The sequence below is a fragment of the Amyelois transitella genome, chromosome 30 (assembly GCF_032362555.1).
Source record: "Amyelois transitella isolate CPQ chromosome 30, ilAmyTran1.1, whole genome shotgun sequence".
Lineage (NCBI taxonomy): Eukaryota > Metazoa > Arthropoda > Insecta > Lepidoptera > Pyralidae > Amyelois > Amyelois transitella.
In genome coordinates, this window is record NC_083533.1 from 82,787 (window position 1) to 100,134 (window position 17,348).

Consider the following 17,348-nt stretch of genomic DNA (forward strand, 5'->3'; position numbering starts at 1 on the left):
CATTTTTGGGTTTGTTATTTGAATCTTTGGTACAAAAACATCTTTATTTTCATTTTAAATCCCTATTTAATATCCATCAACACGGTTTTTTGCCTGGTCGCTCAACTGTCTCTAACCTTTTAGGGTATGTGGATGATATAACGGCAGCACTTGAGAATAATTATGAGGTCCATGCTGTATATACCGACTATTCTAGAGCATTTGATGTAGTTGATCACAACTTACTTTTACAGAAGCTTGCTCATGCCGGAATATGCGGTTCATTACTGAGGTGGTGTGAATCATATTTGAGAAATCGTTCCCAGCTTGTGGTAGTTCGTGGTTTTAAATCTCAACCTAAATCAGTCCCTTCAGGTGTACCACAGGGCTCGCACCTTGGTCCTTTATTCTTTTTAATATTTGTTAACGATCTTTGCTCCAACATTGATACGGAACATAGAATGTTTGCTGATGATTTAAAATTGTACCGTGTAATTAAATCGGAGGAGGACGTCACAATGTTGCAGGATGATCTAAACAAACTCAGTCAGTGGACTCTTGATAACAAAATGCTCTTGAATCCCAGCAAGTGTTATCTTATAAAATTCACACGCAAAAGAAACTCCCCTAATACACCATATACAATCAATGGTTCTGACCTTCAGGAAGTTGAAAATATTCGAGATCTTGGGGTAATGTTGGATCAAAAATTGGATTTTAGAGATCATATTGACTGTGTGGTTGGGAAGGCTTCCAAATTGGCTGGATTTGTAATACGACAGACTAAAGTCTTTAACGCGCCTGAAATTCCTAAACTACTTTTCAACTGTTATGTTAGAAATATTCTTGAATATTGCAGTCCAATTTGGAATCCATCATGCGAAATACACGTCAATAGAATTGAACGAATACAAAAACGGTTTTTATATCACCTGACCTTTTCAAAAAACCTATGTAATCAGTTACCCTCTTACCAGTTGAGACTTGAGCACTTCAAACTAATTTCACTCCAGCAGCGTCGTTTAGCCGCTGATATGTTACTCTTGCATAAAATTGTCACGGGCAAAATTGATAACTCTGATCTTCTTAATAGACTAGCTTTTTCTATACCTAGATCTAGCAGTCGCCTACACAACCGTGTTGTCTTCCATTTGCCTCATTGTCGTACTAACTATCGCCAAAATTCATCATTAATTCGTATGTGCACTCAATATAATAGTATTTGTCATGAGTTAGATATCTTCAATGTATCAACAAATTTTATCAAGAAAGTATTATTGTCAACACAAACCAATGAGTCATGGTAGGTACTTTTATTTTTATCATAATTTTATTATTGTTTTTCTTTCAATATGAATTCATGTTTTTTTTTTCCTTTTTAAGTACTAAGAGCTAATTAATTTTTATGTGCATGCTGTGTTCACTCTTAGAAAGTTGTACAATTTACATGTTTTCAAAATATCTATTTTACTATGTTTGTAATGATTGTAACAACTAGTTTGTGAACCAAATAAAAAAAAAAAAAAAAAAAAAAAAAAAAAAAAAAAAAAAAAAAAAAAAAAGAGCTATCCTAATTGAAACATACAAGTTCGGAACAGCACTCGTCAACAACTCTCATCATTTATTCGTCACCCATCGAACTCTGATTATTCCATTCCCATGAAAACGATACAATAATAATCACTATCGATTCGGACCGCCATACGGCAGTTCTCATAACTGTTAAGAAATGTATAAGGCACAGTTTAAAAGGCATAATATGCTTAAGGCTATTGATTACACATTGTATCTTTAAGTGAGGGAAAACATTGCAGGGAATCAACAAATTTAGGGTAAGGTTCCCTTGCGAAGGTTCATATTCATATCGTGCCGTGCCGTGTGGTTCCCGACAGTGCCGTGTGGTTCCCGACAGTGCCGTGTGGTTCCCGACAGTGCCTTGTGGTTCCCGACAGAGCCTTGTGGTTCCTGACAGTGCCGTGTGGTTCCCGACAGTGTCTTATGGTTCCCGACAGAGTCTTGTGGTTCCCGACAGTGCCTTGTGGTTCCCGACAGTGCCTTGTGGTTCCCGACAGTGCCTTGTGGTTCCCGACAGTGCCTTGTGGTTCCCGACAGTGCCGTGTGGTTCCCGACAGTGCCTTGTGGTTCCCGACAGTGCCTTGTGGTTCCCGACAGTGCCTTGTGGTTCCCGACAGTGCCTTGTGGTTCCCGACAGTGCCTTGTGGTTCCCGACAGTGCCTTGTGGTTCCCGACAGTGCCTTGTGGTTCCCGACAGTGCCGTGTGGTTCCTGACAGTGCCGTGTGGTTCCCGACAGTGCCTCGTTGTTCCCGACAGTGTCTTGTTGTTCCCGACAGAGCTTTGTGGTTCCTGACAGTGCCGTGTGGTTCCCGACAGTGTCTTGTTGTTCCCGACAGAGCCTTGTGGTTCCCGACAGAGCTTTGTGGTTCCTGACAGAGCCTTGTGGTTCCTGACAGTGCCGTGTGGTTCCCGACAGTGCCTCGTGGTTCCTGACAGTGCCTCGTGGTTCCCGACAGAGCCTTGTGGTTCCTGACAGTGCCTCGTGGTTCCCGACAGAGCCTTGTGGTTCCTGACAGTGCCTCGTGGTTCCCGACAGAGCCTTGTGGTTCCCGACAGAGTCTTGTGGTTCCCGACAGAGCCTTGTGGTTCCCGACAGTGCCGTGTGGTTCCTGACAGTGCCTCGTGGTTCCCGACAGAGCCTTGTGGTTCCTGACAGTGCCTCGTGGTTCCCGACAGAGCCTTGTGGTTCCTGACAGTGCCTCGTGGTTCCCGACAGAGCCTTGTGGTTCCCGACAGAGTCTTGTGGTTCCCGACAGAGCCTTGTGGTTCCCGACAGTGCCGTGTGGTTCCTGACAGTGCCTCGTTGTTCCCGACAGTGCAAAGTGGTTGCCGACACCAATACAAAAATTTACAAATTGTGAACTACAATAGCGTTAACACTAATAGCATTATCTGACAGTCTACCTTTGGGTTCAGCTGAGCACCTTTGCTTTAGTGATAATAAATAACACTCGCCTCGCTGGTAGTGCACTTTCTTGAATACAATTGTATTTAGTGTAGTGTAGTGAGAACTTTATACTCACCAATGGAAGGTCTGACGATGCATACAGGCAGGTCTGCCTGGTTGTACACTATCGCCTCGGCGAGAGATTTCGTCAGCGTGTAAGGGTTCGGATGTTCACCCTGGGATGGAGAGGAATTACTGATTTTAAACTTTATATGCATACATACATCCCTCGCTGGGTAGACAAAGCTAACAGTTTGAATAGGCCACGTTAAGCTGTTTGGCTTAATAGAAATTGAGATTCATATAGTGACAGGACGCTAGCCTGTCGCCTAAAAGAAGAATTCCAACTTTATAAGCCTATCCTTTAGTCGCCTTTTACGACATCCATGGGAAGAGATGGAGTGGTCCGTATTCTTTTTCCTTTTGGTGCCGGGAACCACACGGCACGGCACCAAATTTTATATGAGCAATAAGTATTATTTTTTAATTATAAGCTTTCGCGTTGCATTATAAATTTATAATATTAAAGACTTTTGACTCTGTCTACCCCGCGAAGGATATAGACATGACTATATGTATAGGAATATTTGAAGAAGAAAATACTCAAAGCGTTTTTTCCAGTCCTTCAGAAATACTTAAATTATTTATTTTTGAAACACTATAAACTAAGTATAATTTAATGACGTCAAACACTTCATTAATAATTATATACTAAAGTAATTTCTATATATGGTTTGTGGTATAGATATTTATTTATTTTGGGTCTAAAGCACTATTCAATACATGTTTACTAATTTACAAAATATAGATGGCTATATTTTTAAGTTAGAAAACTCAAGCTGACGACCCAAGTTCTAGGCCAATCAGAAAACAATCATGATAAAACTGCAAGTGTAGAAGAAGCGACGAAACAAACTGTCTTTTAAATGAATCTATTGCTGATGGTAAGCGGATACCTGTAACGTGCCACTAATAGACTCCACGGTCTCTGGAGGCAGAAGCTTGGTGCACCTGACAATGCTGTCAGGGTCATAGGGCGGGGGGTACACCAGCTCATCGATGTGGGAGCGCGGCGCGTTGCTGTAGGCGGTCGACACGTGGACCAGGGCCTGCGGGGTGATGTGACGTTCAATACATACATATAATCACGTCTATATCCCTTGCGGGGTAGACAGAGCCAACAGTCTTGTAAAGACTGATAGCCCACGTTCAGCTATTTGGCTTTAACATAGAATTGAGATTCAAATAGAGACAGGTTGCGGGTCCATCGCCTAAAAAAGAATCCCAAGTATGTAAGCCTATCCCTTAGTCGCCTTTTACGACGTCCATGGGAAAGAGATGGAGTGGTCCTAATCTTTTTTGTATTGTTTTGTAATGACTTTGAAGAAGAAAGATCATTGGCAGTGAGAGTATATTTGATGATGACCAGTGAAGGTCCCAATAGAGCTCCTTGCGGCACACCAGCTCTTGAAATTCTGGTCATTTGGGTTTAACGACGTTTTTAGGTCGTCGACGTAGGTATTAAGAGCGATGCCCTTCTGAATAAATGATATTCATGAATAATGAAGGTCTCAAAATAGCACCTTGCGGCACCATATTTATATTCAGACTATTTGTAAACGAATTTATTCCCTCCAAAGCTAGTAAAATGTGGAAGCGCAGGATATTGCTACACTTTTAACACGTGACTTGAGCATGTGACATTGGGAAAAAAGAGAATAGGACCCAGAAGAAAACCTTGCAATACCCTATTTTTCTTTAGACCATATGATTGACCCATGATGTGGTAGCGTTGTCATGTGGCTTAGAATATGTGCTTGAGAGATCATTTAACATTGGTAGAATCTTTGATCGAACAGAAAACGACACAAGAAAAGCACCCTGTCTTGAAGTGTCGCTTATTATTTTAGGGATTTGTAAAATAAAAATACGGAGCTGTTTTTGAATAAAATTTGACTATATTCGTAAATGGAAAAGAGAAAAAAACAAAACACAATCGGACGCGTGCATTGCGTCAACGCGGCTCAAAAGAGGATGAATAGGAGCTTCAACATGCCCCCGGGCGTTGAAAGCTATAGGTTCGAGCTTTCAACCCGTCGTAGAAAATACTGGTAATGGGCATATTTTGCTAAATGCCCTGCGGATCACACCAGCTGCTGTTCTTATATCGGCGACGCGCGCGATGCCATCAAGTCCAGGGTGAATTGCCACGACTCGTCCTAATCTCCATTTTAGCGGCGGGAGGTTATCATCCTTCACCACTACTAAAGTGTCCAGCTTCAGATTATCCTGACTAGTACGCCACTTTGTCCTTTGCTGAAGTTCAGCTATATATTCTTTGCTCCAACGAGCCCAAAAATGCTGGCGTAATTGCTCAATTCGTTGAAATCTAGTCAAGTGATCAAAGGACTTAGTTCGGTAATCATCTTGTGGTAAGGATGTAAGAGGACGTCCAATAAGAAAATGGCCTGGAGTCAACGGAGACAGATCAGTAGGATCCGATGAGAGCGGTGTAATCGGCCGGGAGTTTAATACAGCTTCAATTTGTGTGAGCGTAGTGTATAATTCCTCATAAGTTAAATTACAATTGCCCAACACTCTATGCAAATGATACTTAGTCGACTTTACACCCGCTTCCCAGAGACCCCCAAAATGAGGCGCATGCGCGGGTATAAAATGAAAGTGAATGGATTCAGAAGCTGCACTATCACTCAAAGAATTACAGTTATTTTTCAGAAATTCAGAAATTTCTTTATAAGCTCCAGTAAACGAGGTACCATTATCTGAATAAAGATCAGTAGGTTTACCTCTACGAGACATAAATCGGCGCAATGCGAGTAAAAAATTGTTACTTGTGAGGTCACCAACTAGCTCCAAGTGGATAGCTTTGGTGGTAAAACAAACAAATAGTGCAATATACACTTTCACTAACCTACAGCCACGACCTTGACGACTAGCACACATGAGTGGACCGGCATAGTCTACTCCAACACTTTGAAAAGGATAACCGTCTGGAGCGATGCGCTGCTGTGGTAAATTTCCCATCAAAGGTGTAACAATTTTACCCTTCATACGCGTACACATAACACATTTATGATAACAAGCTTTTGCTAAATTTCGACCACCAATAGGCCAATAAGTCTCCCTTATAGACGATAATAATAATTGGGGACCAGCATGCAGAAGCCGTTTGTGTTCATAATCAAACAATAATTTGGTAAAGACATGAGTGGACTGTATAAGTATAGGGTGCTTTTTGTCAATAGGGAAGTCAGAGTTATCAATGCGACCACCAACTCGCATGATATTATTTTCATCTATATAAATATTTAATTTAATGAGTTGACTTTTCTTAGGCAAACTCTGCTTATTTAAAAGTAAATAAATTCAGGTTTACTCTTTAACCTACGCTCTAAAGATAGAAGACAGTGCTTTGCTCGTGATACTGAATCTCCTTAAGATTCAGGAGTACCCTTTAAAGGTATACGTACGCAAAACCTACCGTCTTCAAGACGAGATGTGTTCTTGATAAAGTGTTCCTCACACATGTGTTCTTCAGGCGAATAATTAGGTGACTTTGCACTTACTTCCTCTAACTGCCAAAAACGCATTAAATCATGTTGAATATCAACTGCAGATTGAGTAGTTTCAGAATCAACATGTGTGAAGTTGCACTTGATATGACATGCTTGCGTACTACTAGTGATGTACTTATAAATAGGACCTGAGATCACCCAACCTAACTTTGTCTCACATATAACTGGCTTCCCCTTACCTAGCCGTAATTGTTGTGTACCTAATAAATCCCAAAATAGATCACAACCAATTAATATATCAACCTCGGCAGGTTTATACCACATAGGGTCGGCCAAACAAATGTTAGGCGGAATTTCAAAATTAAAAATATTTATTTCCGAACGCGGCACACTACTAGTTATCGTAGGCAAAACAAAACAATTAATTTCGGAAGAAAAACTATTATCTAATGATGTCATCCGCGTATGACACGTTTTATTTACTGTCGAAACAGAATTGTTTATGCCAATGATTGAGCCAGTAACCTGACTAGTCTGTAAGCTCAACTGTTGACACAGTTTTTCAGTCATAAGACTTGATGTACTTCCACTGTCTAATACTGCACGCACAATATGCTCACGATTATTGTTATCGTATAATTTAATTAAAGCAGTAGAAAGAAGTACCTCGCAATGCCCGTTACGTACATTTGCTGACAACGCAACGTCATTCGTATCGTTAGACGCGGGCTGTGGTGGAGAGGCGGACGATGATGTCTCAGACGGAGAGCTATTTCCCTGACGTGCCTGCTGATTTACATGAATAAGTGTATTATGGCGTCGTTTACATACCTTGCAACCTGGTTTCTTACACGAGTTGGCAAAGTGCCCTCTTCGAAAACAATTAAAACATACTTTATAACCAGGTAGCAAGTTCAAACGGGCCTCAGCAGTCAAAGCCAAAAACTGAGAACAATTATATAAGAAATGATAACCCTTGCACATAGGACAAGTCCTTCGGGTTGTTTCAGCATTCGACTGCTGACTAGAGTTACCTGGTACCGCCACCATAGACTTAATTTTAGGTGTAAACTTATTATGTGACTGGTTGTCACGTGACAACTCCAGTGTTTCTAATAAATCAGCACGACTGCGAATAAATGTTATAAAATCATCGAAAGTAATGGACCTGTTCTGATCCATACGTCCCTTGTATTCCTCCCACTCTCTGTATGTCTTTTGATCTAATTTATGAGTAATGATATGAATTAAAAGAGTATCCCATTGCCTAACAGGTTCGTTCAAGGACTCAAGCGCACACAGATTTTTATTGACTTGATCAATTAATCGCTTTAACATAACAGATGACTCTTTTGTGATAGATTCAATATTAAATAAAGCTGAGACGTGATTTTGTAGTAAAAGACGTTTGTTATCAAACCTATCACACAGAAGTTTCCAAGCAACTGCATAGTTGCTTGCGGAAAATTGTACTGATTGGATCACCACAGCAGCGGACCCCTCCAGAGAAGTGCGTAAATAGTGAAATTTATTTATTTCATCAATATCATCGTTATCATGTATGAGGCTAGTGAAAGTGTCTCGAAATTCCAAATAATTATCGTAAGAACCACTAAATTTTGGAAGCTGTATTGTAGGTAACTTCACAAGACGGCGACTTGCACGAGAACCTTCCTCGCTGCCTGCGCTCAACAGCGGCGTTGAGTTTGTTTGCGCGTGCAATATACCTTGAGCCCTAGCTATTTCTCTATAAAAACGAGACTCAAACTCCTGTCGCTCGATAAACTGGGCATCAGGATTATCAACTACACATTCTAATTGTAATTGTACCTCGTCATACTGTTCAAATAACGATTCTATCTTACCAATACGCAACTGTAATTCTCTGGCGATCGCATCATCCAAAGTAATGCTTCTAAGTGAATCCAAGTAATTAATAAATGAAGTCAAACGCCCTTTAAAGCTAGCTCGCTTTTTAATGAGTTCCTTCTCGTTCGACATTCTGGGAAACGAGTGTTGTCAACCTGGAATTTATACAATGCAAAAGGTAAATAAGATCACAAGTACACGTATACTAATCACTATAACTAACAAATCACGTTATACAAATACAAATTTACGAGAATATCTAATTATTATCATTAGTCATCAAGTAAAATAGAAAACTGTATTATAAAACTGCAAACTGCACAATGTATGTACTTATTTATCTGTATTATTACAAGGTATGTAAATACCTAGCAACTTAATATTGCCTTTTATTACAATTGAGTAGTAAAATATTTTTTTAATTTTTACTTTTAATTTACCTTTGCGTAAGAGGCAATGAAATATGTTGACATTAAACACAAATTAGATAATATTAAAAAATAAAACAGCTGTAAGTAAGCGACACATAAAAAATAGACTGATTTGAAATTGGAACGGAATGCGAAAAAATATGAACCCACGCGCGAAAATTAAATGATGTGAACAAACAATTTAATTAACAATATTTCGCAAATTTTATAACGAATTAAACTAAATAATGTTGCTCTAATGCACACAATACTATTAAGTACAATTTAGTCTTAATTCAACGAAATAATTGTAGAACAAAGTTACTACAAAATTGATTTTTGTTCACAGCGTAATGGGTATTTGAATGAAATAAAATGACCTAAATAAGTTATATAATATTAATAAAAACTTATTTACTAACCTGCTGGATGAAAATACCTTTAGAGTGTTGGGTTATACTACCTATATTAAATGAATACGCTCAACACCATACAAAATATTTCCTTGCAAATGACTCCGCAGATTGTATGTAATGGCCAATTTTTCCGTCCAAACTTTCAGTCTTGATGGAGATTTTTCCAATAAATATATAAATAGCTGATCCTTAAAATGGTATCCGGCTCGAAGGACCATGTCTTGAAGTGTCGCTTATTATTTTAGGGATTTGTAAAATAAAAATACGGAGCTGTTTTTGAATAAAATTTGACTATATTCGTAAATGGAAAAGAGAAAAAAACAAAACACAATCGGACGCGTGCATTGCGTCAACGCGGCTCAAAAGAGGATGAATAGGAGCTTCAACACACCCCACATTTATAAATTTAATATTTGTTAATTAAAATTTTGTTGGTGCGAAAGGAATGGGAATGTCTACCATAAGTTTTAACAGCGAGGCTGTACAATGCTTCCTTGAGAATCTTTAACAGTGAACAGAAAAGGACATAAAATACAACCTTGCGGCACCCCACCTTATTCAGACCATTTGAATGACAGTAAACTACCTTTGATAGGAGAGCGTGGCGTAGCTAAATTCTGCCGACGGCTTTAAATAAGTTTCTTAATGAGCATCGTTGATATTGAACAGAAAATGACCCAAAAGAGTGAATGGAACTGACCTTCAGCCTGGGCATGTCCGCCGCTAGTTTCAACAGCGAAGCGGTTCCCTGCACGTTGAGCGTCGTGGCTGTGTGCAGCGGCTCCGTGAAGCGGACGGTGGCGGCCGAGTGGAAGAGTGTGGTCACCTGGTTGATATCCATTAAAAAATTCTAGATGCATTTGATAATGGTGTAGTTCAGTCTGATTAACAAATTGAACCATCTGTTTGAACCGTCTGTTTTGAACAATGTATTCTCTCGTCCACATTTTAGTCTAAGTTTGGATAATTGTGAAGTTGACGTTGCTGAACAAAATGCTGCAGTGCAGTTTGTTACCGCTTCTTCTGCACTGATGCCTTGGAAGCGGCAGTAAACTTAGTTTTAAGTAATTTATTTGACGTCAACCAATGTTGTGAAACCAAACGATTCGACAATTATTAAGCGATATGAAGTATCCTATAATAATGAATTAAAATTTTGAATTTACCAATTACCAAGAGGTAAAATATGTATGCATAGAAACTGTACCTAAATACTTAAGTCCAGTTGTAATCTTATCAAACAAAAAATGATAACAACGCATATTTTAAATTTTCGAAAATCGGTCTTGATTACTGTTTACAAATCCTCTGTTATTTCAATTGGAATTTTTTTGGGTTTGCCTAACTCTCTTATTAAGAACCCGTGTGTTTTTATTTTCAACCTGTTTTTCATCTTCTTGTTACCATAAAGAACTTTTAACTCAATTTTCTTTATCTTTCCACGTTCAAACTCTCCACTGATCTAGAAAGCCCAGCTTTGGTAAACGGAAAGTTTCGCAACGTACTGTGTAACCGGTAGACGCAGAAAGATGATAGCTATAGCTAATTATATTACCTCCTTGAGGAGTTCCCTTTGTTCCGCGCTGATTCCAAGGTTGGGGGCGGAGACGTCTCCCGTGATCGGCGTTAGCTTGCCCAGGCGGTCGGGCCAGCGGGTCCGGACGCGGTCGAATACCTGGTGATGATGATGATGGAAGATGACTGCATTAGAACGAGCTACTCATGCCGACAATACTTATGACACACACTAATTGTCAATCATCGCGAAGAAATTGACGGGCTCAGCCAATAGCAGCGAAGAATCTAAATCGCGCAAACTAAGATTTATTTAATCTAAATAACAATTGAAACTTTAAGTCACGACACGAGTCTTTGTTTATTTATGTTTATTTTTTTGTTACGTGCGCAGATTGACCTGCACTAGCACCTAGGTCATAACTGAAAATCAGCGTATTGCTCTACAGCAATAAATTCGTTGAGTTGTGACCTTTTTGTATTGCTGCAACTCACACCCTATTAATTTGTATTCCATATGTAAATCGTGTGTAGCAAATCAAATAAATGGATTAATCTATCTATCTATCTATTATAAGTAAAAATATTTTTTTAAACCACTGAAATATTTGATACAAATAGAGTGGAGTACGTACAAGCAAATAGTAATCGTGTGCGAAAGCTACTCAACAATACACAGACAAAGAACAATTAAAAAGTTAAGTACTTGCGATGAGGCCCATCGCAAGTGTAATCTATTTGAAAGGTTAATTGTAGGGCGACTGGTGCCGAGAACCACACGGGTGCAGCCTATAATAGTTGAAAAAAAATTAGGACCACTCCATCTTTTTTCCATGAATGTCTCAAAGGCTAGCAACCTGTCACTATTTGAATCTTAATTCTATTAATAAACCAAACAGCTGAACGTATATACATATATAGTCTTACAAGATTGTTATCTCTGTGTGCCCCGAAAGTGACCAACCGTGTTTATATGTAGGGTAAGAGTAACAAATTAGAATTGCGAAGGATAATAACGTAAAAGAACTGTGAAATACAAGATACAATACCTGGTTCTTCAGCAACTCCTTGTATCTCTGTTCCACGGTCAACCCTCTCTTGGGTCGCATCAGGACGTAGATCGTCTCAATCCCTGGACAACTCCTTAGCAGCTTCTCCAGCAGAGCCTTCCCTACGAACCCTGTGGGAAATCCAATTGATAAGTAGGGGTTTCATCATCAATTTTACAGATGTCTCAATTTCAATACTCAAACATTTATAGTCTTCCATGAGTTTACAATGAAAGAAGATGTAGTTACAAGAATAGAAAAGGGTATGTTAAGATGGTTTGGTCATGTGGAGAGGATGAATGAAAGCAGGTTGACTAAGCAGATATACAAGGAGAGTATGGAGGGAAAGGTCGGAGTGAGAAGGCCTAGACGAACGTATCTTAATCAAATTAAGGACGTCCTGGTAAAAGTTATGAATCTTGATCAAGCGAAGGAAGTATGCAGAGATCGTGGCAAGTGGAAAGATGTAGTCTGCTGAGTTTACATGGTGACAAAAAATAAAATACAGTTCTGCCGGGCACAACAATTAGGCAGAAGAAGGAGAATAGAAATGTTCGCACGCAAAATCTTTATTTTTTTTTTATTCTTTGAAGTTGTTAACTCTGTATAGATTTGACGGCCCCTGAAGCGCAGCGATAGCACGCTTTTAAAAATAAACCATTCTATTCTATTTATTATAATAGAATATATTCTATGGGTACCTGTTCCACCCGTGACGAGGATGACGGAGCCGTCGTACCAGTCGGCGATGGACTCCACATCCTCGGAGTTCTCGCGGTTGTCCGGCTTGTTCAGGTTGGGCGTCGCGGGGTCGTTCCCGTTCAGGAATTCCATTTTACTGTTGGCATGGAAAATAGGCAATTAAGATCGTGACGACAGATAAACATTTTCTGGTAGAACAGAAGCTTAAATGTTTTAAGTAGTTCTACCGCCTTCAAGCTAAAAGGTGGTTAAGTTATGGGACCATTTATTTTTTTTGGTTTCGAAGTGGAAATCTTTTTACAGACTTCTACACACCCAGGAGAGCGTGGGACTCCAGGCATCTAGTGTGCCGGCCTACCCACTAAAATCCGTCCAGTGCACCCTTGTCGCTATTTTGAGGACATCATTCCATCATCACGTAAGTTATGGAACCTTATCGTCAGGTTATAGTTTAAGAATGGCAGTTTGCATTGCATTAGTACATACATACATAAAACCACGCCTCTTTCCTGGAGGGGTAGGGAGAGACTACATCTTTCCACTTGCCATGATCTCTGCATCCTTCCTTCGCTTCATCCACATTCATAACTCTCTTTATGCAAGCTCGGCGGTTTCGAGTATTCTTGACCTTAGTATCCGAAAATTGTCTTCAACTTTATAAGGGTAGGCCTAATCTGTCTTCTTTCTACTGGGATTAGTCTCTGATACAACCTCACCTCTCTGGAGAGGGGCTCGGGATGCGCCCTTGACACCCCTGGAAGATCAGCGCTGGTTGTATAGCATATGGTTTACAGCCAGCATTATGTTGAGGTATGCCCATTTGGGAAACCAAATTTTTTTTTTGTATGTTTGTAACGAATGAAATAAATTGAAATTGAAAACTACTATCTTGAATTAGGAGAATCAGGTATTCACACAGCGAGTCTCGACTGCCCTCCGCAACCTTTGCAGGGGAACCTGACTGATATTGGGTCGTGGTAAAAGTTGCACTAGATTCACGTGCCTATTTTTCTTTTGTCGCTTTTTATGACATCCATAGGAGAGAGATAGAGTGATCCAATTTTAAAGTACCAAGATAGGAATGGCACTATGTGTTCGGATGTGACTTAATTGTTTTTTGTCTTGACCCCCAAAAATATTAAGCTACAAAGCCCGTATAAAAACTTTGAACTAACTTGTAGTCGAGTTTTTCAGAACCACGAGCCTGTGTGTCTGTCATGTTGGACGGAGCAGGTCGTCTGCCACGATACTTATGTCTGAAACAAGGATGATAGAGTTAAAAAACTAGCTCAGAAAATGAACTTATACGTACATACATACATGTGGTCACGTCTATATCCCTTGTAAAGTGGACAGAGCCAACAGTCTTAAAAAGACTGATCGGCCACGTTCAGCTATTTGGCTTAATGATAGAATTGAGATCCAAATAGTGACAGGTTGCTAGCCCATCGCCTAAAAAAAGAATCCCAAGTTTGTAAGCCTATACCTTAGTCGCCTTTTACGACATCCATGGGAAAAAGATGGAGTGGTCCTATTCTTTTTTGTATTGGTGCCGGGAACCACACGGCACACAATGCAAACGGCACAAAATGAATTTATCTACCTCACAAATTTACTTAGACCAAACGCATAATTCCATTCACGTAACGTACGTAAGGACGCATACATACATACAATCTCGTCTATATACCTTGCGGGGTCGACAGATCCAACAAATTTGAAAAGACTGACAGGGCAATCATACCTTATATTGCCGTGTAGTTCCCGACACTAATAGAAAGAAGAATATACTCCATCTCTTTCCCATGGATGTCTTAAAAGGCGACTAAGGGATAGGCTTGGGACTCTTCTTTTAAGCGATGGGCTAGCACACACACACACACATAAAATCACGCCTCTTTCCCTATTTATATATCTCTTACTTTATATTTCTCTTTTTTAGGCGATGGGCTAGCAACGTGTCACTATTTGAATCTAAATTGCCAAACAGCGGAACGTGGCATTTCGGTCTTTTGGCTCTGCCTACCCAGCAAGGACGTAGTTATACATATGTTTGCATGAATTAAAAAGTAACGAAATATAGTCTAAATAAGAAGAAATTTTAATTTTGCAATTTTTTTAATTTTATTTTGTAGTGAACTCTTACCGCGTTAAATTAATTTTAGTATCTATTGTAAAGCTCAATAAAATTTTGAAAAATAGGTACCTACTTAGTTTTAGTTGTTTTGTATAAATTAATTTGTATGCCATCAAAATATACATACCTACCAACTTTATTTTTTAAGTTTTTGGTACACGATATTATACCTACAGCAGTGTTATAAGTTTGTGTCAAAAAATTAGTGTAAACTTTCTTTTTTAATAACAGTTATATTTTTGTTTGTTTTGATAAAATAATAATAAAGGGTTAATTTATGTCTTGCAAGTTATTAAATTTGCAATAATTAAAAAATTACCACCAACATATTTTTCTTTAAATTTAAAACAAAAAAAAAGGTTAATGTAAGTATATAAATAAAATTATTTATTATTGTTAGAAAACAATTGAAAAATAAAAAAAAAATACACTATTTTCTATACATAAAAAAAACTCACAAAAATACGGGTAAACGGCCAGTGTCCACTTTAAAAAAAAATCAAAAATTGGAAACACACGTCACTTCATTTTCACAGCACCGTCGCGGCCCGCCGCCCGGCTTTCACTGCTGGGGGCTAGCGTAACACCGCCGTGTAACAGCACGGAAACATACGGGCGGTAATGTGGCAGGAAACGCTGGAAAAACGCTGAGCTTTTGCAAACATTAGCCGACAGTAGGATATGCAAACGCAATGACGAGAGAGATACATACTCGTACAAGGTCTTTATATCTTACGAGTTAGACATACATACATGCCACGTCGCGGGGTAAACAGAGTCAACTGTCTTGAAAAAACTGATAAGTTCAACTGTTTGTTTTATTGGTAGAATTGACGTCATACCTAGTTGAATGTTCCTAACCTAGTACGCTTCCATCCAATTCAAGCTTAAATTTAATTAAATAGAACTGATTTTTTTATTGTTATCATATTTAAACATTTAGCAAAAGGTCAGGTCAAGAGTATCCAAAACCGACGAACTTGCATGAGAGTCATGAATGTGGATGAAGCGAAAGAAGTATGCAGGGAACGTGGTAATTGGAATGATGTAATCACTGCCTACCCCTCCGTGAATGAAGCGTGATTTATGAATGTATATTTGTATTTAATCATTTTATACTTCAATCGAAAATAAAAGTTAATTTACGGGATTTCACATTTTACGCCAAGACCGCGGCTAAACAATAGAATACACTTTTCATATCATTATTTTCTATTTACTACTAATATAAATTGTTTTCATGGTAATAAATTGAATGTTATTTGATAAAAATTCTAAACAATACGAAATTTATTTTATGCGAAATATTTCCACCTGTATATCAAATAATAAAAATGAATATTTCTTATGTGGACTAGAGGCGAACTAAAAGAACATACATACATGTTATAAATATTAACAAGAGCATCGGTGGTCTAATCGGTAAGGTAGGTGGTGGTTATAATGCGTGATGCGCAGAAAGGCACAGGTTTGAATCCCATCTCGGCCATGTACTTATGATGATTTCAGAAGTAATTCAGGCATCAGGATTGTGTAACCATGATCCATGATCCAATACCGGTTAGATTTACCTGCAAAGGTTGCGGAGCTCAAACGGGAGTCGTGTTAAAACCTGTCTCACCTTATCCAAAATCCATGGTCAAAGGCATACCCCGGTCTCCTCTTCAGAGCGGTGAAGATGCAACCGGGACTAAAGCCAGGAATAAGAATAATAGTAACTGACCGGTGGATGTATTTCTGACAACCAACAAAAGCCAAAAATGTCGTTGTTAGAATTTCTGGCCGTCTGTACTCTGTATGTCTGTACCCGCATCACGCGAAAACGATTTTAATGCGGTTTTCTCAGATGTGTTAGGCTTGGTTAAACTTAAAAATTGGTACTCAAATTTCTCCTCTCAGCTTCCATGTGTTGACAATGTTGGTGAACTTTTACGGAAAACAAAGTCGCAAGCAACGGCTAGTTTAAAATAACCGCACAGAATGAGAAAGCGGGCCCTCACCAAATGCGTTCCTGTATGTTTACACTGATATTACATGTCTGTGAACATGCATAATTCGAAGGGTTCTCAAACTTCGGGTCAAATTGACCCCGATTCACCCGGACTCATCATCGGTCAATCAATCAATCAATCGTTTCGAGTACCTATAGATACCTCAAATATGAGATTTGGCACTAGTTGCAAATTTTTAATTAAAGCTACTTTCAATGAAAGTTATTAAGAAGGTGTATTACCTCATTGATACCCTTTTTTAATAAATAGCTGTTGCCCACGTGAAAAGTATATATAATCCCTATGCCCTTAAATCACGATCAGTTCAAAAAGGTTACAAACAAATTTTCACATTCAAAAAAATAATCATTATTATATTAGTAAAACTCTTGGATACACCGTCCAAGAAATGGAATTGATAAACAATTTCCTAAATTTTGCGTCCCAAGTGCTAGTTTTATATAGGCTTCACATACATACATATAGTCAAATCTATATCCCTTACGAGGTAGACAGAGCCAATAGTCTTAAAAAGACTGATAGGCCACGTTCAGCTTTTTGGCTCGATGATAGAATTGTGATTCAAATAATGACAGGTTGCTAGCCCATCGCCTAAAAGTAGAATCATCCCAAGTTTATACGCCTATCCCTTAGTCGCCTTTAACGACATCCATGGCAAAGGAAAGGACTGGTCCTATCCTTTCTTTTAATTGGTGCCGGC

General features: G+C 39.0%; 2 protein-coding genes across 2 annotated transcripts in view; both read right to left on the reverse strand.

The window, feature by feature from the left end:
• The window catches only part of LOC106136002 (putative fatty acyl-CoA reductase CG5065), a 33,717-nt gene extending 18,524 nt beyond the window's left edge, over nt 1-15,193 (reverse strand). The window contains exons 1-8 of the mRNA XM_013336429.2: nt 15,095-15,193; nt 13,675-13,755; nt 12,499-12,635; nt 11,798-11,928; nt 10,789-10,908; nt 9,934-10,059; nt 3,959-4,111; nt 3,079-3,178 (exon numbers count right to left, since the gene is read on the reverse strand). Of these exons, the coding sequence (XP_013191883.1) occupies nt 3,079-3,178; nt 3,959-4,111; nt 9,934-10,059; nt 10,789-10,908; nt 11,798-11,928; nt 12,499-12,635; nt 13,675-13,718 (811 nt within the window). The 5' untranslated portion in view covers nt 13,719-13,755; nt 15,095-15,193. The remainder of the gene's footprint in view (nt 1-3,078; nt 3,179-3,958; nt 4,112-9,933; nt 10,060-10,788; nt 10,909-11,797; nt 11,929-12,498; nt 12,636-13,674; nt 13,756-15,094) is intronic.
• On the reverse strand, nt 5,028-6,212 carry LOC132903800 (uncharacterized). Its single transcript, XM_060952997.1, has one exon. It carries the CDS (start codon nt 6,084-6,086, stop codon nt 5,091-5,093), a length of 996 nt encoding a protein of 331 aa, XP_060808980.1. The 5' UTR covers nt 6,087-6,212; the 3' UTR covers nt 5,028-5,090.
• Nucleotides 15,194-17,348: the final 2,155 nt, after the last annotated feature.

What these genes read in the sequence shown, in the direction of transcription:
- LOC132903800 (XM_060952997.1), bottom strand. Translation starts at nt 6,086, where the DNA reads ATGTGTACGCGTATGAAGGGTAAAATTGTTACACCTTTGATGGGAAAT.